Source organism: Rissa tridactyla, chromosome 4 (genome assembly GCF_028500815.1).
Source record: "Rissa tridactyla isolate bRisTri1 chromosome 4, bRisTri1.patW.cur.20221130, whole genome shotgun sequence".
In the NCBI taxonomy this organism is placed as follows: domain Eukaryota; kingdom Metazoa; phylum Chordata; class Aves; order Charadriiformes; family Laridae; genus Rissa; species Rissa tridactyla.
This window is the reverse complement of record NC_071469.1, coordinates 41,731,059-41,756,750: the sequence shown is the minus strand read 5'-3', so window position 1 is coordinate 41,756,750 and position 25,692 is coordinate 41,731,059. Positions and strand designations below refer to the sequence as shown.

Genomic DNA, 25,692 nt, shown 5'->3' with positions numbered 1-25,692 from the left:
TCATCTACTTAACGTTGCAAGGAGAGCATGAAGAGGTGGCATGGTCATAATTTGCAAGTATCTGTATGGGAGCTAACTGCTATTGGGCACGGTGGGATGGCGGCAATCACCTCGGACAAAAGCGTGGCGGTCTCTCAGATGTCATGTTCTTATGCGCTTCATGAAAGGTGCAGCAGTAGTGCTGGTGGCTTGCTGGCCAGCACAGGGGGCTCAGAAGGGGCTGCAGTACGTGCTGCTCGGCTGGTAGCCGGGTATGGGAAGGACCACAGGGGTGCTGCCATGGGAGGAAGGGTCAGGGGAAGGGGCATGGAAGTGTTTGTGTGTATCTCTTCAGGGAGGGGAGAGCAGAGGGCAGGGAGAATGGGCAGAGGAAGGATTACTGCAGAGCGGAGCATTGTTGGGATACAGGGCTCAAATTAATTGAAAACCCATTTTTATTCATTTGTCTGCTCATTGAGCTCCCACAGCAAAATGGATTCATTTCAAGGCTTTGTTTGTCTTTAAAAGTGACTGTCCTTTTGTCAGAGACCTTTTGTGCTCGTTCTTTTACTCATTTGTGTCACTGACCTGAATGAAATAGTAATGGTGACTCTGCCCAGGGTAATGCTCTCCTTGTCCCACTGCTTCTCACCTACTGGTGTTTGGGGACTGTTGCTCCTGTTCTGGGCAAAGTGTTTTTCCGTCACTTGTGACAGGTTTCCCAGATGACAGGAGTTACTGTCATCAGTGGTGGCAGGAAGAGCTGGCTTCAGGGCACCACCACAGAAGTAGGGCTGGGCAGAAGAGATTTTCTGGGCTGAGGGAGCAGGGGATGGGGCCTGAGTGTGGAGTAAGGGCATGAAAACAGGCTGTTCATTCCTGCCTTAGCTGTGGCTCAAGTCAGTCTTCCACTGAAACTCCCATCAGGAGAGAGACCCTGCAATTTTCTTGCCTTAGCTTTGTCTTAGGAGAGATTTGGACTTCAAAGCAAGTAGAGCACATCTCACTTTTAATCTTCTCTTTGCAGAAAAGGATGGAAAAATAATTTCCACAGTGCCTGAAGGGGACTCGAGCTCCTCAGTAAAACTGATGGAGATGTGGGACTACTAGCATCCATAATGGAGGCGGTGCCCCTCAGTGGCAGGATAAGAGGCTGTACTCTTCCTTTGCCTCAGTGGCTTAAATAGACTGTACAGCGGGTGGCTGCATGGGATGGGCATGTTATCCAAGCGCCTACATTAAGCCAGTGACTCCTGTCATTGTACCTCCAGGATGAGGCAGTTCAGGATGCTGATCCAAGGTGACACTGGGCACATGGTGGAGAAGAGCGACTCGGGGCCTTGTTTGCTGGGGTCTGGTGTTGTGGAGGGAAGCAGGATTTTCTTTTTCCCTTGTCTCGTTTCAGTGCATTTGGCTGATGTGGTCATCTCCCATGACTCAGCTGCTCGTGTTGGCAGGACTAGTTGTAGCAAATCCAGGGCCAGCATGGAGCATTGGGAGGAGGGAGGAGCCAGGTCAGGATGGACAGGAATGCAGTGGGTGTGGAGGAAGCAGGAAGATGCCCCCCAGCTCATATGTGTGACGTGAGTTGCAAAGAGGAAATAGATGAAGCTTTCCTTTTGGAGGTTTATGTTATGTGAAATGTTGCCAAAGCTCCTCGGGAAGCTCTTCCAGTAGAATAAGCTGGCTCTGCTGACTTGGGCTCATTGGACCTATGCTGATTTACGCCGGAGGAAATCTGGTCCTGAGGACCCTTTCTCTCTTCTCTCTTGCCAGCCTTCAGCTGATGGCTTGCAAGTTGACTGGGCTGGAAAGATAGTGCTCATTTTTAAGATGACTTTGTGTAAAAGGAGGCTTTTGGAGGGGAGGGTCAAGGAAGGGAAGCTGGTGTAAGTAGTGCTCTGAATGCAATGAAAATGCTGTTTCTTCCATTTTGGAGATAAACAACAGAGTGATTATTATGTATTTTGCTAGGAAATTCTTCTGATATACGGTGCCCTGCGTCCAGTTTTCAAATGTTCCTCGCTAGTATCTAAGTTAAGACTTGGGGAATTAGGAGACTGTCATTGCAGGCATGTTAGAAATGGCAAGGGAGGAGCCTTGTCCTTTTCGGACACGGTGCTTTGTTGTATGCACTACACACAAGTTGGCATACACATTTAAGTAATCTTTATTTTTTTGACTCTCCTTGAAGGATCAAGCCCTATGCTTTTTGGGTGTGGGACCTCCCCAGTGCTCTTGGCAGGAACCAAGAAATAGACCTCATGTCTTTCTTTGAAGAAGACAGCAGTGACCTCCTCTCATAGTCATCTGTTTGGTTTTCTGCAGGAATTTTAAATCACGTTTAGGTGTCCAGTGGAAAATCTGTGATTTCAATGGGGTCAAGGTGTCCAAGTGGGTTAAAGAGCTGCGCCATTATGTTTCTAACTACCCTGTGAAATCTGGTCCTTTGCGACTCCCTCAGTGAAATATCTGAGACATATTGAGACCATCCAGGGGCAGAGGAGGAAGTTAGTGTTGCAGTAACAGTGAGAGAAAAAACGTGGGTATTGAGAGTGACTAGCTCCAGGCAGTGTTTCAGATTACCCACCCTTGACAGGACAGAGTGGGGCGGACAGCCAGGGAGAGCAGACCTGCAGTTGAAACCCAGACTGAAAGGAAAAAGGTGGATGATCCTGTCTGGTAATGCCATAGTGAAGAACAAATCTCCACCTGTCTGTGCTATGGAGATCGGAGTGGCGTATGGCTTTATACAGCCCACAAGGAAAGCCGTGAGAGGGTGGGGGGAGAAGAAATAAAGGTGGGGCAGCAGATAGCCTGGAGACTGCTGCCACTTACTGTAATTGCCGTAGCAGCTCAGCTTCCACTGTTTGTTGTCCGTGTCATCTCTGCAATTACCATATGGTAAATATGACTTGAGTCTCTAGCAAGTAACAGAACTAATGTTAAGAGAGAATCTGTAAACAGCTAGTGCATAAATGAACAAAGAGCAATAAACAGCCTGGACTTATGAAGAATGAATTTATCATGGTAGATGCGAGGGTTTATTTTTTTAAAGCAGTTGCAGAATTAGCAGCTGAAAAACCACCAAATGATTAAGACATCTCTGTCAATAAGACAGACGTGGGTATATGTGTCAGCAAAGGGTGAGTGTGCTGTGTGAAATCTTATTTGATAACTGTATTCAAATGGGTGGATTTACAGGTTTTGGCACCTTCCAAGTGAAGTGGGAGGTATTTTGAGGATAACCCATAGCTCAGTTCATTTTTCATGCCTCCTGCTGTGCTCAGATCCGCAGAAGCAGTGAGCGTGTTACAGTGTATTTCCCTCCTCTCAGCTGGAGACCCTGACTTTTTGGTTGAAACTCTGGAAATCTCTGCTTTGCTTCTACACATGCCAGTCAGCACGGTGCTCCTCGCGGAAGCCCCACCGCGCTGGGGACACAGCAAACAGGCAGAGAGACCTTCGAAAGTGAGCAACACAGCGAGTTTATGTATAGCAATCTAGATTTAATCTTTGCAACGGTCCAGTACCTCATGAAAACCTGTTGGACGGCAGAGCTGAGCTCAGGGCGAGACTTGGCTGCCCAGGCTTGGCTTGCCTGCTCCAACAAGAGCAGATCTGCTGCTGGTTTTGATGGGAACAAGCACTGAGGTATGTTGCTAACAGATACCCAGCTGCTTCCGACCGCCTCGAAGATGGAGAACCAAGAGGAGATCAAGATAAATGATTAAAGGGCAGCCTGGGCTAATTTATAAAGATTAAAATAAATTTGTGTGCTTTGGCCAAAGAATAACTGTGGAGGAGAACAGCTATTTACAAGTATCTGAAGCATGTAAATCTCAGGCAGGGAGGAGAATGGCTGAGAGTGCTCCAAGGACAGGATAATGAGAACTAGCAGCATAAATTTTCTTAATTTCATCCTAAATATAAGGAAGACGGCTAAAACCTCTGAGATAAATTACATCGTGGCAGAGTCTCTATGGCAAGTTGTGGAAATGCCGTCACTTGGGTAATTTAAAACTGGGCTGGACAAAGTGTTAGGAAATAATGTTCACAAGGGGAACAATGCAGCGGCGGCCCCTGAGGCATGGACCAGACAACTCTTCTGGCTCTAGTCTGACAAATTCTGTGAAACCTATGCTAATTGGGCTAAGCGAGAGCCTTTCCTATCTACTCCTTTTCTGTGCCCATCGCACAGAGGAGCGTAGAAGTCTTCAGTCTAACATGACAAATGACAAGCCGCTTGTTCTCTGCTGCAGCAGTGAAGATAATTTCTGAAGCGCAGCCTTCTCCTTCTCTTCTCCCCTCCCTGTTTTCTGCCCAGTTTCCCATTTGTGCTGCCTCTGCCTCCATTCACTTTTAAAATATTTTCTTTCTCACCAAGCTGGGAACAAGTCCTTCTGAATAGACTTGTGGAGGACTCATAATTTCTGTTGTGCGTGATGTGGCATTTTTGGTAAAAACTTATTTTTTGCTGTATTTGGACAAAAAAAAAAATCTGAAATTTTTTATTTTTTTCTTGGAGGAGAAGTTAAGAAAGAAACAGGCCGATTTCTGGAGGATCGGAGCAGTGTGTGCCCCAGCTGCCAGGGTTAGCACCCAGCATGGCTGGCTGGTGGCTGCCCCAGGAGCCCATGAGCTGGCAGGGGAAGGGCTCTCTGTCTGGCTACTTGTTGCATCCAATCCCACACATCATACGGTTTGTTTTGTTTGCCTCAAGCGAGTGTTTTCTGTCAGAGAACTTGTATTTTTCTTAACTAATTCTGGATCTAAAGGGGGTGAGATATGACTACAACACTTGTCCCCCTCTTATTTACCACTTAGCCTGCCTCTGTGTACAAATAACTACTGGCTCTGCAGCAGAAATGCACTGTTGACAACAAATCCTAGGGTCTTTAATTGTAGCTGTTGCAGATCTGTCACCAGAGCGCTAAAGAAATGTCATGAGTTGCCGCTGTCATCTTTCCTCTAGGATGCTGTGAGTCACTAGGTGATAAGTTGCACTCTGATGGTGGCACCTGAACCAGCAGTATAATATGTCCGTGAAGCAGGAGCAGTAAATAACACACCCTGTGTGCTGCCACAGGCAGTACATAAAATGTCTTTTACTGACAAGAAGTTTTCCTCACACCGCTGGAATAATTTTTGTTCCCTTCCCACTCCCCCAGTCCCCCTGCCCCCTCCTCCCCCAATAGTCTTTGCTGCTCTTTATAAACCAGCAAGACAGAGAGTGATGAAAACCGGTGCCTTGAAGGCTGCAGCAGAGGACTCAGCGCCTATTGCAACCCCACGCGTTGTTGGGTGGCTGCTCCGGGTTGTCTCCGTCAGCTGCAGTCTGTGGAACAGGCAGGGGGGACGCCGAGTGGGTGACCCAGTAGCTCCACTTCTTTATTTCCTCCTGAACCTCAAAGGAAGGACTTTCAGCCTCTTCACTGGGACCTTTCACATCATAGGCATAAAATCAAGGCCCTGAAGAAGGCCCTCGAAAGTACCTGCCCTCTCAATTTGGGGCCATTAAGACTGTGAAGAATGGTGTTTTCAGATGTGCACTGGTATTCAAGCACCGAAAGGCTTTAATTATGTTTAGAAATACCTCTAAACACAATAAAAAGACTGATGTTGGAAGATCTGCCCCCAAATGTGCAATGGAGTCTTTCCAGCAACTTCCAAAAGGCCAGGACAGTGACTTTTTCCCAAATGTGAGCGCAGTTGTCACCTAAGCACTACAGTGAGCTCCCAGTGCAGTCTGTACCGAGTGCCCTGAGAGCACCAACACTGGATGTGGTTGTCATGAGCAGGCTTGGCCTCCATACCTGCACTTTTCTACTGTGAGGGTAACTGAGCACTGGCACAGTTTACACAGAGAGGTTGTGGAGACTCCATCCTTCATCCTTGAATATCCTCTCGATATTCAGAAACCAACTGGACGTGGTCCTGGGCAGCTGGCTCTATGCGGCCCTGCTTGAGCAGGGGGGTTGGACCAGATGACCTCTGGGGTCCCTTGTATCTCCTGTGTGAACTGGCCGCTCGAAAGTACTACAAAACACCATTTAGAAAAACAACAGTGAGATTGTGTAGTATTAATGAAAAGGAAAAAAGCCATCTGTATCAGAGTAGATAATATGCTTTTTAAGCAGGAGGATGGCCACTACTAATCTATATGTCAGCCTAAATACCAGGTTTTGTTTTCTGAATGTAAAAAAGGCTACAGTTCTGGGGGAAAAAATTAAAAGGGTAATGCTTGCTGTCCCTTAGCCTGAGGAATTTGAGACATATGGACATGTATGGGGAATGGAAGAGCCTCCCAAGGAGGCTGCGCTAGCCCACACCATAAATAAGGACGGCTCTCAGGAGCGTGGCTGTGTTTCCTTCAGTGTCTGCTTTTTCCTCCTTTACGTAGCTGTGCACAGAGCATAAACCACAGCTCCTATATCCATATATATCCATCTGTCCTGTATGAATATTCTTCAACTGGGATGAGAGTGAGGATGTAAAATGCCCGGCCAGTCAAGTGCAGCCGGTGCCGTATCAGAAGGGGACAATAAAGTGTGGGCATCTTTATGGGCTAGCTATTTATGGCACTGCTTCTCCAGGAGCATCATGGATACTAAAATACAGAAATACCATCACGGACCAATTCCCCAGGGCAAGTTTAGTGTTGGGAGGTTGCTCTTAGCTGTAAACGGACTTGTGCTCGGTTTGGGTCAGCCCTTGGGATCACCAAATGTAACTGCATCCCATTGCTGCAGCGTTTCTGTAAGGAATCAGTAGGCTTGAGTCATTATGTCAATTAACACCCGTGTACCGTGCTAGAATGGTAGGAACTACACAAATTAGTAGAGCTTGTAAATATTAAAAGACTTGCTACGAAAGCTGGGTTTTTTATGGTAGCTTTTTGCATGATCTTGAGAGAAAAAAAAAGGCTGCTTTTGACACGTACTGAGGAGGTTATTCTGTAGGCAGCTAATTCTGGGTTTTGGCATGTTTGCTGGGAAGTGCAAAGCACCTACAGCTCCCCGCCGTAACTTTTCCATAGAGCCAAACTGCGGGGATCTGTTAGGGCTTAAACATGAGTTACATTGCTTTTTTCCTCATAAAACCTACCTGGTGCAGTAGTAGGGAGCTGAACTACCTATTGCTGTGCAGTAACCTATGTAAAGTCAGCTTGGGGTCCATGGCTGTGCTCGTATCAGATAGGTGCGTGCCATCAGTGTGATGATTTAAGGACAGGTCTGTGCTTGGAAATTTGCATTTGTCTGGCAAAATGGACCTGATTACACTACTTAGGCTTTTAGCTTACTCTCTGGGCGCTCTTGTAGTGATGAGCAAAGGGCTCAATAGTGTTTGGATGGAGCCAGTTGAAAAATATGCTTTGTTTTGCATTAAATGTTTTGTTACGCTTTGATTTTGGGGGAGGGAGGAGTGTGAATTAGGTGTAATACCTCTTCTGTTGAAACTCAGTTATTTGCGTTCTTTGGCAGAAAGGCTATAATTTCAATTTTTGCTGATGCTTATCAAAAAGCCCACGTGCTCAATCAAAAAGCTTTTATGTGTTTTGGAGCTGAGGAATGTGAGGCCCTGTTATTAAGCTGAACCTCATTTCTGTCTCCTCCAGCTTCGGAGCGGGGCTATAAGACGACACTAATAGCAGCGCTGTATCCGCTCTGTTCTGGGACAGATGCTTGCTGAGTAGACAAAATCCTTGATCTGGAGATGTCTCTGTCTGGCCCTCGTGCAGCGCCCACGCCTGAACAGGGCTCAGACATAATGAGCAGCCTTTCCTGGCCAGTCTCGAGTCAGGGGAGAGAGGATATATGGCCACGGATGTGCTCTGTGTGTCTGACTTATTTGCAGGGTGGGAGGGAGAGGGGAAGGAGAGCGAGGTGCCAGACAACCTAATCTTATTTGCAGGTCAAATCCAAAGTTTTTTATGATGGTTTAAGGGGAATTTTGCGTAAATAAGAAATTAATAGGGACTTAGAGGTTTGCCTTTTGTTTTCTATTTACCGAGCAGCAATCTTGGGAACTGAGTATGTGGAGGTTATGTGTTAGCGGCCATCGCTGTGTTATGTTGCCCCTTGATTTTATTTCTTGTTGTGAATGCTTCCTTTTGCAAATATCCTTGCCTTTAGAGTCATGTGAGCAGCTGTATACAAAAAGCTAGATTATAAGGGATAAGTATAGCCTTCCCAGCTTTCTACCTCAATATAGGCCCACAGCAGACGAACCATCAGTCTTCTGAAACTCAGCTATTATAAAAGATGTAAGGAGCTTGATAGTTGTCTAAAAGTCATTTACTATTGCAGGCTTAATTGTGACAAGCGTGGCCCATGCTACTTTCTGGAGTGTCTCCAGAAGTATTTCAAGAACTGATCTTTTTATTTATGGGTTCTATTTGTGGATTTATGGATCACGTGGCCATTGTCAACTCTTGTAGAAGAAGGAGTTCCTCCTGCTAAAATAACTGTTATGGATCTTCCTGGAGCCTTGCTATTGAACAGTAGCTCATTCTGTTGCGTGGATGCTTTCAGCTATTTTTCTCTCTTTTGCATCAATTGTATGCCTTGAACTTATCCTACCAGATAGGAGACACTTCGCTCAGTATCTTATTTGCATGTATTCAATGTGATAGCAATAGTGGGGCAGAGACCTGTAGGAGAAAATGACGTCTGGTAGCAAAGAGGTAGTGGAAATTATGATCATTGTGTTTATACCATGGCTTTATACGCCAAAGATCACCCAACACCAATTGACTTCCACTGTTGCTGCAGCCTCCTGTTTACATCCCACAGGGCCACGGCAGTGACGTTGTTGGAATGACACCTCTCTGCGCCAGATGTGGATGTGTTTTGTCGCACTGGCATTGGAGGAGTGACACCGTGATGCCTTCTGGGTGACTAGCTGTGACTCAGGACTGTGCTGCAAGCCCGCCTGGAGGCTCGGTCCTCAGAGCAGGACTCGTGCTAAAGGGTGGCTCTTGTCACAGTTAGCTCTGCTGAGATTAATTCTGCTGCTTAGAGGAGGGGTAGGGGACATGTCTACTTCACTCTGGGCAGGCCAGAGCTATGAAAGTCCCCTCCAGTGATTTCTGGACCGAGTTTAGAAGATATATCTGAGGGCAAACTTGCGCCTTGTATAAGCAACCTTGCTGACCTAGAGCTACAGAGTGAGTTTTAACTCTTCTGTCCTCTGTCATCTGAATGTTAAAACTGTTATCTCAATGTTTTATTAACAGCAGTTTTAAAATTTAATAGTTTTATTCTATGTTGTAAAGCACTTTTGCACCAGTTCCCAAGTGGGGGATGACAGTAAGAATGCTTCACTCTGTTTTTCAGATTGGTTAGGTTAATGCTTTTCACGTTAATGAACACATATTAAGATCTTATTGGGCAGTGTGTCTGTGGGCAAAGTTCCTGTTGATCCCACTGGAGAGTTTTATCTGTGTCAAAGAATTGCAGGATTGGGTCATTGTATCATTTTAGAAAATGGTTGTGACCTCTGCTTAACATTAAAATGTTTGTCAAAGCGAGTGAAAACCAGTGAAGAAGAGTATTCCCAAATTCTGAGATTTTGGTCTACAACCCACAGCCTGAGTTTGGAGGTCCTAACACGTAAACAGAGGCTATGCTGGTAGAGGTTGTTTTTGAAATAATATAAAATTAGTTTGAGGAATAGTAATAAAATTGCCCTCTGCTTAAAATCAAATTAAAAATTTAAGAAGGACTGGCAAGGTCCTGGAGCGTGTTGAGCAATGGCTAGCAATAGAAACCATCACAGCATTACAGAAGGTAGACAGATAGTGTTAATTACAGAAGTTGGTTGTCCCACAGAGAGGGAGGCTGGTGGTAGCAGTGATTTATTTCAGAGGGTAGTTTAGTCATTGTACTATTCCTAGACAAGACTCTGAATTTAAGTGATACTTAGACTCTTAAGTCATTTTTGAAACCAAATTTAGGTTCTTGAGTCACGTAGATGTTTCTGAAATTACTCCTGTCTTTCTGTCAGCCGTTTCTACATGGCTGATCTTGGAAGACACAGCACCTACTGGCTGCTGTACAGTTAGGTAGGAGCTGGGAGCTGGAAGTGTCAAGAGGTTGGTGGATACCTGCCAGCAATTGCAGTACGGAAAAGGATGGTCTGATGTGCCCAGGGTGTTTTTGGAGCTGCTGTGCTTGTGCAGTTGGTGTCTGTGTGCACCTTCAGTCAGAGGCACCTGGAACGTGTCACCTTCACTGTGCATGGGCACAGATCTACCTTGCAGCCCAGAGATCTTGGGCTGGCTGCTCATAGTCCCTCTGCATGTGTTCACTGGCCCTTTCTTAGGGATTCCCCAACATCCTGCAGCCAGAAATCCGATGAAACACCATGCAGAGCGGGATGGAAGACACAACGGGAATGCCAAACTGAACCCAAGCTGTATGTGCCAGGTAGCTCAGCCTTCCCTGTGACCCTGAGCTATGCAGGCAGCGAGGCGTTTTAACGAGACTTCGAGGCTGGGGCTGGGGCTAGGGCTGGGTCTGGCTAACAGCCCTCACTGGGGCTGAGGTCCCTCTTGACCCCCGGGGACTTGGCCAGGCAGCGGGGCTAGGGTAGACAGGCAGATAAGTAGGCATTGGAGAGAGAAGGTAAATAGGCTCATGTGGGAGAATCTCTCTCTTCTGAATTAGTCCAGGTAGCATGAAGAAGTATGTTGTTTTTTCATATCAAGGGTGTCAGATATGGATTTGTGATTCTGATACTGCATAATCAATTCTCTCCCCTCTGCTGTGCTTTGTCAAGAGCGGTTTTGTTCATTTGCAGTCCTTGTTCATGCTTTCCTTCCTGTTTCGCTTGTCTTTATAGATTTTTATCTGAAAGTTGAAAACGTTTTTGTTGATATCAGGAAGATTGCACCTGCTTTTGAAAAGAGGCGAGCGACACAACATGATAAAATAGCCATTTGAGATGCATTTGTTAATGCTGATAACATTAAAATGCTTCCTGTAATATTTACAGAGCAAGGGAGAGGGGAGGGACCTCCTCAAGTGCTTAGTTAGGGGCCAGTTCATATCTTTGAACTGCTGCCATCTGAAGGTTTGGCATCTGCTCTAAATTGGCTATCTGGGCACCCTCTTGAGACCATGGAGAGAGATGGAAAAGGACAAAATCCCTTCTAAAGATGTGTGTCTTAAATACATCTTTTGGGTCAGAACAGGGGTGGGACAGGAAGGATTGTCCCCTGGAAGCGACTGTCTCTAACTACAAAGGGGGCCTAAATGACTTCATTTAACTTACTGCCCAAGATTTAGAGAGCTGCAGTAGGGGAAATTAATCCCAGCCCTACTGATTTGGCAGTAGAAACCTCAATGAAAGTTGGTGGGAGTTAAGGCTCTTGAACCTTCTAAGTGCTGTAGATAATGCTGCTATTAAGTTTGATGTTTCCTGTGAGATACTTGGCTGTGTCTAGACTCACAAATGTGATTTGTCAGCTAAGCCTGAGATCACATTCTTCCAGAGGCATGATATAAAGGAAGGAGAATAGCGTGGTCTGTGACAATGTGAAGAGTTCAGAATCCAATTTTAAGTGGTGCAAGCCCTGGAGCGATATAGTCCATAAGTAACAGAAGGCATTACTGGGCAGCGATATGCCAAATCTATGTGACACATCGATAGCTCCTTTGGTTTTGCCTAGTATTTTAGGTTAGATATTACTTTCATATTAGGGGGTATTTGAAAATAAATCGATTTCTTAGGGATGCAGAGGGAATGTTTGTAGGTATGTATGTTTTTCTGTATCTTTTGGGTTCCTGAGCACGGATTTTTATAAGTCTGGTGGTTTTATAGGTTTCTGTGACCATTTAAAAGCAGGATTATTGATGTAAAATGTGATCCTCCAGATTGCAATGGAAAGACTAGTGAAAAATGGCCCTAGGTGCTTTGCCAAGCACATGAGTCCTTTGCCTCATTTTTGGGCTGACACAGCTACCTCCTAATGCAGAGGGCCTGTGCCTCAGAAGGTTAGGGGAGCCCTGGGACCCTTCTGGAGACTCTACAACCTTTTGGGAGGGGCTGGCTGTGAAGATGGTTTGGCCACCAAGGCCAAATCCATAATTTGTAACTGAATTATGTCCAACAAATGAACTTAATTTGGAGATTGCTCACTGGCCTTCCGTAGTGCTTCTTGTGTTGCTAGTGATTCCTTGACTTGTCTTATCCCATGAGTAGTGAGACAGGGGAGCCTTTAGATTGGTTTGTCATGCTGAGTTGAAGTGCTGCATGCTGGTGAACACCATGGCATCATTAGATGAGTGGCGGCTGAGCACTCAGTACTCCTATTGCACATGTTGTAGGTCAAGAGTGGGCTATTATATATGTACACTTTTCCTCTGAGTTACTTTTCTAGCAATTGATCTTCCTCTGCTGGGCATGTAAATGCTGCAGTTTGTTAGAGTCCCTGCTAAATACCTTCTTCAAAGTGACAGAGAGACAACCCCTTCATCTCTACCAGTACTCTTCAGTGGTGAGATACTGAAGTGCGTTTGGGTAAATGTTGCATCTTCCTTTTCTCTCATGCTTCCCTCCCCCCTCTCTGTTTTGTTTGTTTCAGGTTCTCGGCCTTTTTGGATCTACACAGTGGAAGTTGCATCTTGTGTATGGCGTGGTTAAGCTTGCAGCCTGTCACCTCGGCCTTCCTCCATTTTGGGCTGGTTACTTTTGTGCTGTTTTTGCATGGTTTGCAGGTGGATGCTGGCCTGACGGGAGACTCAACCAGTTCAGTACAAAACAGCTCGTGTTCAGGATCTTTTGACTGCAAGGAAGGTGTTATCCTGCCAATATGGTATCCAGAAAACCCATCCCTTGGGGACAAAATTGCCCGTGTTATCGTATACTTTGTAGCACTGATTTACATGTTCCTTGGAGTCTCCATCATTGCAGATCGTTTCATGGCATCTATAGAGGTCATCACATCGCAAGAGAAAGAAATCACGATTAAGAAACCCAATGGAGAGACCACGACAACCACCATTCGGATTTGGAATGAAACTGTTTCCAACTTGACCCTTATGGCTCTGGGTTCCTCTGCTCCTGAGATCCTTCTGTCTCTGATAGAAGTGTGTGGGCATGGATTCATAGCTGGAGACCTGGGCCCGTCTACAATTGTTGGCAGCGCTGCTTTCAATATGTTTATCATCATTGCCATCTGTGTCTATGTGATCCCTGATGGGGAAACCAGAAAGATAAAACACCTGAGGGTTTTCTTTGTCACAGCTGCATGGAGCATCTTTGCTTACATCTGGTTGTACATGATCCTTGCTGTCTTCTCTCCAGGTGTGGTTCAGGTCTGGGAAGGTCTGCTCACACTTTTCTTCTTTCCACTTTGCGTCCTTCTGGCTTGGATAGCAGATCGACGTCTGCTTTTCTATAAGTATATGCACAAAAAGTACCGTACTGACAAGCACAGGGGCATTATCATAGAATCAGAAGGTGATCACCCTAAGGGAATTGAGATGGATGGCAAGATGATGAACTCCCACTTTCTGGATGGAAACTTAGTGACTGTGGAAGGGAAAGAGGTGGATGAATCTCGCAAAGAGATGATCCGGATCCTTAAGGACCTGAAGCAAAAGCACCCAGAAAAGGACTTGGACCAGCTGGTAGAAATGGCTAACTACTATGCCTTGTCTCATCAGCAAAAGAGCAGAGCCTTTTATCGCATTCAGGCTACCAGAATGATGACGGGAGCTGGCAATATTCTGAAGAAGCATGCAGCTGAGCAAGCCAAGAAGAGCACCAGCTTGCATGAGGTGCGGCCAGATGAACCTGAGGAATTCATCTCCAAAATTTATTTTGACCCATGCTCCTACCAGTGTCTTGAGAACTGTGGTGCTGTTCTCCTGACAGTGGTGCGGAAAGGAGGGGACATGTCCAAGACCATCTATGTGGACTATAAAACAGAGGATGGCTCTGCCAATGCTGGTGCTGACTATGAGTTCACAGAGGGGACTGTTGTCCTGAAATCAGGGGAGACACAGAAGGAGTTTTCAGTGGGAATTATTGATGATGATATCTTTGAGGAAGATGAGCATTTTTTTGTGCGGCTCAGTAACCTCCGTGTGGTGGAGAGTGAGGAACCTCCAGAGCTCAGTAACTCCCCGTATCCAAAGGCCATATTGGCTTCTCCTTGTGTGGCCACAGTGACTATACTGGATGATGACCATGCTGGCATCTTCACATTTGAGTGTGATGTTATACATGTCAGTGAAAGCATTGGTGTGATGGAAGTCAAAGTCCTAAGGACATCAGGTGCTCGGGGTACAGTCATAGTGCCATTTAGGACAGTAGAAGGGACAGCAAAAGGAGGTGGAGAAGACTTTGAAGACACTTACGGGGAGTTGGAGTTCAAGAATGATGAAACTGTGTAAGTACGCCATTCATTTCTGTTCCTGGGTCTAGTTTTGGTGTTTAACCCCACATTTTGCCTCCATTACAGGTGAATGCTGACAAGGGACAGGCTTCTTTCTTCAGCTTTCCTTCAGTTTCTCTACTTACCTCTTTCAGGCAAGAACCGACAGCAGGATTTAAGAGCTCAAAGCTCTTGTCCCTTCCCTCTTGGAAATGACAAAGTGAGGCTTAGAAATACTGCGGAGGGGGGTGACAGGGAGGAAAATATATCATTCTCTGACGTCCTGTACTAAAGCTAAGGGTTAAAGGAGAATTAAGGTAGAAAGAGAAGAAAAAGGGCCAGCTTTTACCTGGCTGGGCAAATATGGGAAAGCCTCTTCTTGAACACCAAACATAGAGGGCACAGGAGTTTATTGCTGTCCCTAGATGACAAGTTTACAACAGTTATTCGCAGGCTAGCAAGAGCTTCTCAGTAGATGTGGGGCTTTATTTGCACAGGAGCAATACATCATACCTCTGTCCCTAGGCTGCCTGTGCCACTTGCAGATCAGTGTGGCAGCTAATTCACAGCATGGGCACAGCTGCAAACTGTTCTGCTGGACTTGGGAAATCCTTCCAGCCTCTTTGTCCCTATGGTGTACCCATATTCCCCACATCACATTCTCTATGATCTCCCTATGTCTGTTCTTTTACTACCTGTGGTTTTTCCCCTTGTAAAATACCATGGCAATTGGCAATAATGGTCTAAAGCACTGCAGCTCACAGCCTGTCCATGTGGCTCCATGACCCAGTGTTTTCATACAGAATAAAGAAGAGAAGCAAAACAGTCTGTACCAGTCCTGTTAATTCAGCTCTTTTATTGTGTACAGAGTAGCTGATAGGAAGCTAGGAAGTAATAAAGACCAGAGAGGCGATAATGTCTAATTGCTTTAAGTACCTGCTGTTAACATTATTGGGGAATGAGAAAAATCCCTTAGCTGAGTAGGGAGAGGAAGGGGGGTGTGAACCTGGTGCTAAAACTCTCTGGTGTTAAGTGCCTAGGTTCCTCTTGTTAACACCTAATCACTTGAGCCATCAAAGGAAGAATTGTGCAGACTTGCACCTGGCATCAGAGAAAGGAAATCTTTGTACCAAACTTCCCAATACAGTACCCAAAAGGATGTTAATATATTAAATGCTATGGAGTAGGGATGCCCTAATTCAATAGCACTTTCTGCCTTAGCCCACTAAACCATTTAAACCAGATACTATCCGCAGTCCTGATGCTTGATTATAAGTACGTGTTCTTAAAGGAAGAGGAGCTCCTGGTTGGCTGAGTTCAGCCACTATCAGAGGCGGAAAAGGATCAGCAGTCCTCATCTGGCCTTGTCAGGGAGATGGGCCATGCAGGTTATTCTCCTTAATTAAGCCGCAAGCTGATTTCTGTAGAGAAAGTGAAGAAGAATGTCAGCTGTGTGGTTACAGTCTCCTGTGAGTAGACTACCTAAAATATAATGGGTACTACCTTGCTTCAGCCAGGTCTTGAAGGAAAGAGACTCTTCTTGCTTGAAAAAGACCCATCACTGAAAGGCCATCAGATTTGGGGTACCAGAGAAAAAGCCCATGAGCTATTTTACTTGAAACTGTAGTTTCTGGCTGATGGAAGACTTCTTTTTGTCTTTGAAAAGTGTGACAGAAGGTCAGAGCATACCCACATAGTTGCTTCACTTGCGTTAAAACAAATCACGTTCAGCAGAACCATATGTATCATTGGTGGGACAGACTCTAATGAAAATGAAGGCAGTCCAGAAAACATGTATGTGTAGGTTGCTTAACACTGTGGTTTGTGACCCAGAGAAGATGCCCTAGAGCACAGATGAGACCTTTGTGGTGTACTTAAAGCTGTGCCCACACCTAATGCATTAATGTGGCTTTCAATTCTGAATCAGAAGACTGCTAGGAACACAGCCTGATAGCCACAGTGGCCATGGAGACTACATGGCTAGCAAAGATGAATTTCTTTTGAAGCTAGAATTAGTGTGGCTGTCTCAACATAGCACTTAATCAAACTAATAAGCCTAACGTGGAAGGAGATCATGTCAGCCAGCAGGCTGCCTTTATGCACTCCTGAGTTTAATTTTAAATCTCCACGTCTTCTGGGAATGGAGTTTTGGGTTGGAAACACGTGAAGGTAGTTTTCAGTAATCAACCCTTGGCCTTTAAATTCAGTAAACACATGTTGGTTTCTGAGCTTTGCCAGCTCTCCTTTGAGGTGCAGGTAGAAGCAGGTGTAGGAACCTGGAAGCAGTAATGGGTAGGTTTAATCTCTTCCTCCTTTTTTGCTTTCTAAATCTCAATACAGAAAAAAAACCTCTGAGCAAATATTTGGGCTGCAGGCAAACATGAGGTAATCTAGGTCTGAATTTGGGCCCATAATATTGCTATTCCAACAAGCACTATTTAGTTTTGGTCAGCCAAACTAGTTTGGGTAGATGAGTGGATAGGGTGTTGGGGCAGTTTTGCTGGCCTAGAGGGCAGTGTGTGAGTGACTAGTCATGGTATTGCTTGGTACCAGACTGTATGAAGACACTGGGTCACCGAAGAGACAAGGGGTTGCCTGGCTGAATATTTTAGGCCCTGCCTCTTAAATGCCTTGCTGCTGGGAGCCCACCGTGAGGTACTGATGTCCCCTGGGCACTGAAGGGGGGACCAAGGGTCCACAAAGCCTGGTGCAGAACAGAGGGGAAAGCGGGAAGAGTAAGATAGTGTGTAGGCATTGCCAAAGACAGGGGGTCAGAAAGCAGTGAGAAGTTACGTGCTTCCCACTTCAGCCTAATCATTAGGCCCTTGCTTAGGAGAGGTAAAACCTGGGCTCTAGTTTCCACACAGGTGTAGGAGCTGCTCGTGGTTTTACACAAATTCGAGATGGAGTCCTGCCTCCCTCACTGCTTTAGCCTTGTTGTTCTCCTCATGGAGTCTCTTTGAAAAGGCTTTTGAGACGTGGAGGAGGCAAATGAATTAACAGTATCTTGCAAACCCATAAGACAGTGCTATGCTTTACTGTGCCTCTGTGTGTATGCTAAGGATCTGCAGAACTGCAGCCACAAAGATCAGTGTAAATCAAAGGAGAGTAAAAGCTTCAGTTCACGCTCTCAGCTCGCTCTCTGACACACGAATTAAATAAACTTCAGCTCGTGTTCTGCAGCAGTGGGCGATCTGTAAGTAGTTTGTAGGTCAGCTCTCCTTAAGTGTAGCAATGGCTGGATTAATTTGAGGGGCACTGGATTACACACCATCCTGGAGATTAAACTATAGGAGAAGCACTGCCACCTACCAAATCCCTAGGGCCAAGGATAAGCACTTTGCATGAAAACTAAATGGAGAAGGGGTCTTCACTTAAATATAACAAGATAAGCTAAACTATGTCAAGGTTGTTTTTAAGAGGCTTTCCCTAAGGGATGTGGGACTAAAAAAAGATGAGTTGATGCAAACGTTACAGAATGAGAGGGAAATGGATCCTGCCACCGGCTCTTGCTTATTGCTTCTGTGATTCTTTCTAGACTAACATGGTCAAAGTTTCCTTACTCACAGTTGGGTGGGAGCACAAGAGCGGGCAGGTTGAGATGAGAAGACTTGAAACAATGCAGTTATTACTGAAATATGGTCCCATGAAATGTGTGTGTGTGTGGATGTGTATGGGTGTTGGATAGCTATAAATCCAGCCATATAATCTTGAATGCTGTCATCTGTTGAGAAAGGAGTTGATCTGGTCTTAAATATTTGATTATACTGCCTCTTTTTCCATACATTTGTTATGTACAAGCTTGTGCTCCAGCAAGGGTCAGAAATGACCTAATCAGCTGAAGCAGAATCCTAATTCGCTTGTTGACTAAAAGGAAACCCTCAAGAAATCAAGCCCAAAACTTAGTGGGTTGTTTTTTTGAGGGAGGGTGAGGGGGTGGTGTGGTATGGTTTGGTTTTGTTTTGTTTTGAAGATGACTGAACGCTTTTCTGTTAAATGATTTTGTATGGAAATAAATGTTAGGTTCTTGGAGCCATGAAAATGTAGGATGATTGACCCAGCTGCTTTATCATGTCCAAGCAATAAAGAAATCATTAAGGGCCAGCAGCAAGAAGTGAATTGAGTTTTAAAGGATTTTCCTTTTGCATAATAAAGGGAACTCCCAGCAAGTCATTAAATTTAATTTAAACTTTCTCTGTTTAAAACTGTTTAAATTCATATGGAAATTTGTCTAGGTCTTGCTTTAGAAAGTTTAGGAAGATTCAGAAGTTACCGGTAGCTAATTGATATGCCAGCTAGAATATAGTGACAAGTTCTGCTGGGGCCATGAAAAGTATAGCAGAAGCTATACTGAGTTAAGGCTTAGACGAAGAGACCTACTTTGTTGCTGGTTGCTCAGTTACTTGCAGGACCTGAAGGCTATTAGAGGTGTAGTCATCTGCCCTGAGTCCATAGTTCCCACAGTATTGTCTGTGGCTCAGGAAGGAACTGGGTGTTGAGAGATGCTGTGGTGTTAAACAGGCATCGAGTGGCCTGCAGAACCTCTTTGCAGAGTCAGCATAGCTGAACTTGGGTAAGATGTGGAAACCTACACTAATTTTTCTCTACATGTGTTAGGCAGAGCTCTCATTAACAGGAAGGCTGTCTCCTCCATTTGTACAGAGACTGCTGAAGACAAACACGTTAACCCTGCCTCGATAAGCAGTGAGATTATTTTTGACTTTAGGATTCAGGCAGGATGATGTCGGCAAGTTGCATGTTGCCTCTCCTTGTCTGCTTCTTTACAGAGAAGCCCCCAGGCTGCTCCGTGGAGTCACCTTGAGCCTTGGGCTGTCTCTGAGTGCATGCTTAGCACAGTGGGGCTGGTCGTCCAGAGCTCTGCTACAACACTGAGCAGTAGAAAGCCACATGCATTTCTTCCTGTTAGGGCTTTCAGGCATTTTCTGGCAGGGTGGCTCATGGAGTGTGAGTGTGTGTATGTTGCCAGGCTGGATGAAGCTTTGAGCAACCTGGTCTAGTGGGAGGTGTCCCTGCCCATGGCAGGCGGGTTGGAATTGGATGATCTTTAAGGTCCCTTCCAACCCAAACCATTTGGTGATTCTGTATGTGAAGGCCAGAGCTGTGCCAGAGGTGATCCTGGCTGGGTCAAGCTCAGGTTGGTGCTGTGCCTCAAGGTTGGTGGTTAACAACTACCCCAGGCAGCCCACCACATGCTGCTGCTGCCGCCGGTGGCCTCTCTCCTGTTTGTTGTGCCACCCTTGGTTGGTGGGAAGGTCAGTATCCCTTCATCCTCCTTTTCTTCTCCACCCATGCTTGCATGCAGAGGTACCTGGGCCCTAACCCCTTGCTTGTAGTCCTGCTGTGGTGGCTGTTAGCTTCCCCCAGCAGATCTGGTGAAGGTGATAGTGGAGAAAGGTGAACAGCAGTTGTCTGTTTGAAGGATATCATACTGAGATTTGGTGTAATTAACTGTCCTTCCTTATTGCCATTCAGTGCTTGAGGAAACTGTCAACTTAATTTTTTAATTTGATCACCTACACAGTCATGGTTGTGGCATTTTGAGGGGAATCCTATTAATGATGCTTAGCTCTTTTGCTTGGTGTTTCGTCAGTAGACCTTGTAGCACTTTTTTTTTGTCCCTCAAGGAAACTGAGGGACATTATTTGAATTTTGTATATGGGGGGGGGAAAATGCAGAGAAAGCGACTTCAGTTCTCTCTGGATTACCCAGAAGATCAGAGGAAAAGACAGGAATAAAACTGATCTCCCTGAACTGCTGGTCTGTGCTCTATCCAGAGGAAGGTCTGCACTCATCAAGCTTATAATTTCCTGTTACTCAGGACCACAGTGAACTTATGCAGATTCACTGACCTTTCCCCAGCTATTACGAATCAGATCGGTACAGGTATAGGCAGTAGCTGCAATATCTCACTATTCCCCCAGGCTGTCAACAGTAACGTGGTTTTGGGTGCTCATTTTCCTAAATGAAATTTTGGTCATGTGACATGGAGGTGTGCTGCATCTGCAGACCTTGGTTTATCTATATCGGCTGTGATGACTCCAATTAATGACCAAGGTCATAACAAAATTATTTTGGTAATCTAGTCAGAACTCTTGTTCGACAGCTTTCATAGACCGTGCGTTGATCCTAAGGCTCTGGGAACTGAGAAGAACAGTGCTCAAAAAATTAAGACTAATTAGTGGGACTCCAGGCAATGAGAATTTGTTGTGTGAGGCTGATGGTTTCCTTCTCTCAGGACACACTTCCTTCCCGTTAGAGATTTCCTGAGACTGAATTTAAGATTGAATCCTCCAAACTCTTCTCAAGGTTGTTTCCATCAGTGGGTAAGCTCCTTCTGGCTTTCTCTTCCTATGCCTTCACATAAATTAGAAGTTCTTGATTCCTATTGAATTCCTAGTTAATTCCTAACTGAATTAAAATTCAGTTTAAGGGGAAACAGTAGCAGCTGTCCTGTTAAAAAAAAAAAAAAAAAAAAACAAAAAACCAAAACACTTTCCCCCACTATGTTGCCAGTGGTGAAAGGCTGTCGTATTTGCTTCTTGCTGTGAAATTCTCATGTTACTGTTCCTAACAGTAGCAGTTTCTAATTTAACTGAAGTCCTTTACACACAAAGGCACACACATGCTCTGGGTTTCTGCTGTAGTCTCCCTGTGAGGTCTAGGTGGTGTGGCCTGCAGGGGATTAGTGTAAGGTGTCAGGGGACTGTTCCTGGAGCGTATGTAAAATCAGCCTGCAGTAATGTGAGACTGTGGAACCATCCTTGGGAAGAAGAGAAGCCCCAAGCTGACCTTTACTTCCCCAGATAGTCCTGTTGGCAGGTGTTTGGGGGCACATACTTGCCATCTGTCCACACAGAAGGACAAACAACATCCTGTCTCGGAGACTGTGACTTCTTGCCCATCCAAGGAGGTATTTGTATGAGTTTATGTGACAGCATTAAACAGGGGAGGCTAGGGACCCCAGCTGAAAAGAGGTGTTTGTGGTAGAGATCGGCTCTTCAGAGCTGGCGCGTGCTCTGATCTAGCAGAGAAGCCCCTGGCATGCTCGTGGGTTCCTGGAGTAGGAAGCCCTTGGAAGGGACATTCTGGAAGGTATCAGGGCAGCGATATTGCTAGTTGAGAGCAAACGCAGGGAAATTCACCCTGCCACAAGACACAGCCAAGTTTTTGGTTTAAAAACAAACAACAGACCATAACTGATTCAAGATAAAACAAGTCTACCCGTGGCTTGGGTGAGCCTTTCCTCCTTTACTCATACTGGCTCATGCCTTATTGTGTGGAGCACCTTTGCAAATGAGTGGCTTGGACATCGTTCCCTTTACACACAGGTTTGCAGAGGCATAGGTCATATTTGTTTCACACCTATTAGAAGGAGGAGAAGGCACAGTTTGAATGATGCAGCTTCAGGGGGTAAGAAGAGATGCTGGCAGCAAGGCTTGATAGACCATCTATCACTTTGAGTATATGCTGGTTTGTTTTTTCTTAACCCATAGTGGGAACTGAGGGAATATTACTTACAGCATCATTGTAACGTGTCTGTGACTTCTAACAGATCAGTACACCAGCAAAGTTTCTGAGTTAAATAAGGGCTTCTCCTTTTCTGAATGAGATGAGAACAGCAGAGTCTAAAAATCTCCCCAGCGTGTTTTTGTTGTGGCTAAATAGAACCAGCTGATCCTGGTGGAAGGTGGCAGCTGTTTCAAATAAGGGATGATTTACCTGTTGCTAGCAGTGTGGCTTGTTTCTGATTTACCTCATGTCAGGATAAAAGGTGATAAGAGAATTTGCTATGCTAGCTGATAGAAGCACTGGGGACCAAGTTTATCCTCCGTTTAGCTTCAGTGAAAACAGCAGATTTAAAGCTGGGAGGAATGTGGACTGGTACATATTTACAGCTGTCTTAGCAGATGGGCTGTTGACAGATGAGGCCCCTCAAGTCTCTGCCTGGGTGCCAGCACGTACCGCTGTGAGCGTTTCAGCTGAAGCCAGTCCTGGTGTTGAGCAGGCCCTGGCTGCTCGGCGTGTCGGGCCCTTTGGGTGCGTGACGCTGGAAGGGCAGCGGGGTGGAAGTCTGAGCATCAGTTCTTCCTGCCAGGGTTTGCAGGACCTGTCCTTAGGAGGCTGATGGAGATGTCTGCCAGGCTGCCTTGAAGCCTGAGCAGCCTCACGTGGAGCGTGGCGCAGCCCCAGAGCTGGACTGTAGCGCCTGGAAACTCTCCTCTGGACGTCAGATCCCTGACAGCCTCTGCTGTGTCCTGCTGCTCTCCTTACAGGTGCTGGCGTGGAGCCATTCTGGGCATAAAGGGCTCGATGCTCTACACCTCACAAGCAAAAGCCATGGCTGTGATTTCCTGGTCCTTCTGTTAGATGGTAGAAGAGCTCCTTTGGTGTTTTTAGGTGCTGGGGAGGAAAGAGGCTTTTTCTTTCTCCCCCATTTGCCTCTCCAAATGGAGTTTTCAGGAGTGGTTGCTCCTGCCTGCGCTGCGGCTGTCGTGCTGAGCGTGTTGCAGATGGTTTAGCTGCTGCTGTGCCTCTTTGGTGCTCCACGTAAAAGTATGTTGTTAAAATGAAATGGGGTAGGAATTACCTTTTGTGCCTCTGTTTTTCTTTCCATGAGATAAGCAAGCCGAATGGGTCCTACCCTCATAAAAATCCCCACCTGAGCACCGTGCTGCTCTGCTTTTATCCTTTAGAGAAAAAAGCGTGATAAAGCTATCAATATTTAATGTAGAAATTCTGCTCCACTTATCTCTGCTTTACCTGTCTTCCCTCCTGGGTTGGTGTCTCCTTTACCTCATCTGCTTGAGAGTTTTGGCTTAATACCACTACCTCCACCTCCCTTAGTAAAGGCAACTGGCCCACGGTGCTATTTAGGTAGGATGTGCCAGGACCAGTGTGTTGACTGTGCAGGACTAAATAAGCCCTGAGCACTCTGTTTTCTGAGACATCAGAAATGCTGCTTTATGTTAGGGGTGGATTTGGGTTAGCTTTGATAGCTCACAGTAGTTTTCTCTTTCTGTAGTGGAGTTGGGGGGAGGGAACGTGTGAATTGGCAGTTTTTCCCAGAGGTGTCCTGTTAGCTGACACCACCGGAGGTGGGCAGAGCTGTGAATAATGCAAAAGCGCAGCAAACGGACTGTGTATGAGCAATAACTGCTTGCCTAGCAGCCGGGCTCCCAGGGTTTGATCAGCTGTATCCTGCAGAGCAATACCTGAAAGCTGTAGCAGGGTGGAGCGTATCAGATGCCTGGCTACTGCTGACGTGCGAGGCTGTAGCACCGTGGAAGCGTGAGGAGCTGCGTACGCTTTATCTCAGTGGCAACCACGGTGTCTGTCCTATAGGAAGATCTTCATTTTCTATAATTAGCACGTTCTTGGCATAACTGTCTTTCTTGCTCTTTTTGTGGCCTGACAAGTGGAGCAGTGCTAGACGTGATCTGTGGGAGTCCGAGCTGATGGCAGCTTCAGTAGGTCATTAGATTTGTGGTGGGCAGCTGGTGCTGGCTTTCCCTTGAGGTGACTGAAAAAAAAAGAAAAGAAAAAAAAAGGCTCTGGGGCCTGATTATCCCATCCTTTGTATGGTGTAGAGCAGCAGAAAAAGGCATAACAGATGTGACATCTCCCCTGGCTTGACAGTACGTTGTAGACGACAGTGGCAGAGCAGGACAGAAGTGCAGGGTGGTTTCCTTGGTGCACGGCCCCCAGAGGAGAGGGTAAAGAGCAAAGGAGCGGTTGCCTTTGGTGCTGGGAGAGCATCAGTAAGTGGACAGGTGGTTTGTTTGGCTTTTTTTCTTCTCTAAGCTCCCACGTGTGTTCCTGTGCAGTGCTTCTGGCCAGCTGGGAACCCAAGGAGGTGAGGTGACATTGTGCAGGGCGCTTTAGGGGTACCGGTCCCCAGCATGCTGCTCACAGGCAGGCTGCACTGGCACAGCAGGGCAGCTGATTTCTGCAAGCCTGGTGCTGCAGCTCCCCTGGGAAGATCTGGTTCATGAGGAAAAACTGAATGAGTCTGGATTAAAACGGAGAGCAAAATTCAAGGGTTGAAATAGGCCCCTGGAAGCATAGCTTTGGGCACCCAAGTGACGGAAGCATGGCCAGCCTTGGGGGAGCAAGCTGCCTTGTCCAGAGGTCACTCCAGCTGTCTCTGGGGACCAGGGTGGCCGTTTGCAGCTCTGGGGTGTTTGAAGGCAGGGTAAATGGATGGGCAGGCTGAGGGGGGAACCTCACCGGTGTGCAAGGTAATGACTGGAGCTCCTGTTTGGCCTGTCCTGGGGCTATTAATGTCCTGCCTTTGGGGACTGCTTTTCAGGGTCTTTTTCTAAAGGAGGCTTAGACCTCCTGTGCACATCTAGCCTGGCACGTGACACCTTATGTGGTGCCGTATCTCCTGACTCTGTGCTGGGAAAGGAGCCCAGCAGCCACCCGGGCAGGGGACGGTGACTGTTCCCGGCGAAGGGTTTCTCCCTTGCAGCGCAGGGCTGTCCCCGGTGCCAGGCTAGGGAGTTTCACAGGGCTTCAAGCTCACGGAGAGGCTTGAGGAACAAGTACACAGCAACAACAAACTTCTGCTAAGTGTACCTCCTTTCTAGTTTTGGGGGGGGAGATGATTATTATTTTTTTTTTTAAGTGAACTGCTGCATAGAGTAACGGCCTGATCCCTGGAGGGTACATTTAATGGAATTAAAGGGTATCTGTATCTTGTTCTGGGCGGTGAGAGCTTCCTCAAACTGTTGCCCAGAATACTTGTGAGACACCCTATAATTCAATTAGAAGTACCCTCCAGGGAGCATATAATTATATCATATCTATGAAACGTAATGACAGCCCCCTCGTATCACATGGTGAGCAACTCTCTGCTGCTGCCCAGAACCTTTCACCGGTAAGGAACTAATCTGCTTAGCGCAGATTGAACTCGGCGGTGTACAGCACTTACCCAAATGCTTCTGAAGGGAATCCCTGACAGCGGAATAAACCTGTTAGAAGCACGTGAGCATCGCTGCCCCTGCATCTCTCTTCCCAACCCTTGGACCACTCCAACCAGGGCTGCTCTCCTCTACCCTTGCCATCCACTCTGAAGCTTCCTGGGAATTTTGAAGGGTGGGAAGTTATCTCTAACCCTTTGAACTTGTCTTTTTGCCCCTTGTTGGGTATTAATAGCCTGTGATACAGCATGTGCTGAAGGGATTGAGCTCTGTTAATAGGCAGTGTCCTACTTTACTGCTGATACCCTGTAAAACTTTGATACAAGTTGGGACGTTCTGGAGAAAGAAATAATTGTAGTGCCAGTTGAAACGTAGCCACCTCCA

General features: G+C 46.2%; 1 protein-coding gene across 4 annotated transcripts in view; it reads left to right on the top strand.

Annotated features, from left to right (window-relative positions):
- The window catches only part of SLC8A3 (solute carrier family 8 member A3), a 117,311-nt gene that overhangs the window by 8,144 nt on the left and 83,475 nt on the right, over positions 1-25,692 (top strand). For all 4 annotated transcript variants that reach the window (XM_054200591.1, XM_054200589.1, XM_054200590.1 and 1 more), the window contains exon 2: positions 12,569-14,380. In XM_054200591.1, the coding sequence (XP_054056566.1) occupies positions 12,615-14,380 (1,766 nt within the window). In that variant the 5' untranslated portion in view covers positions 12,569-12,614. The remainder of the gene's footprint in view (positions 1-12,568; positions 14,381-25,692) is intronic.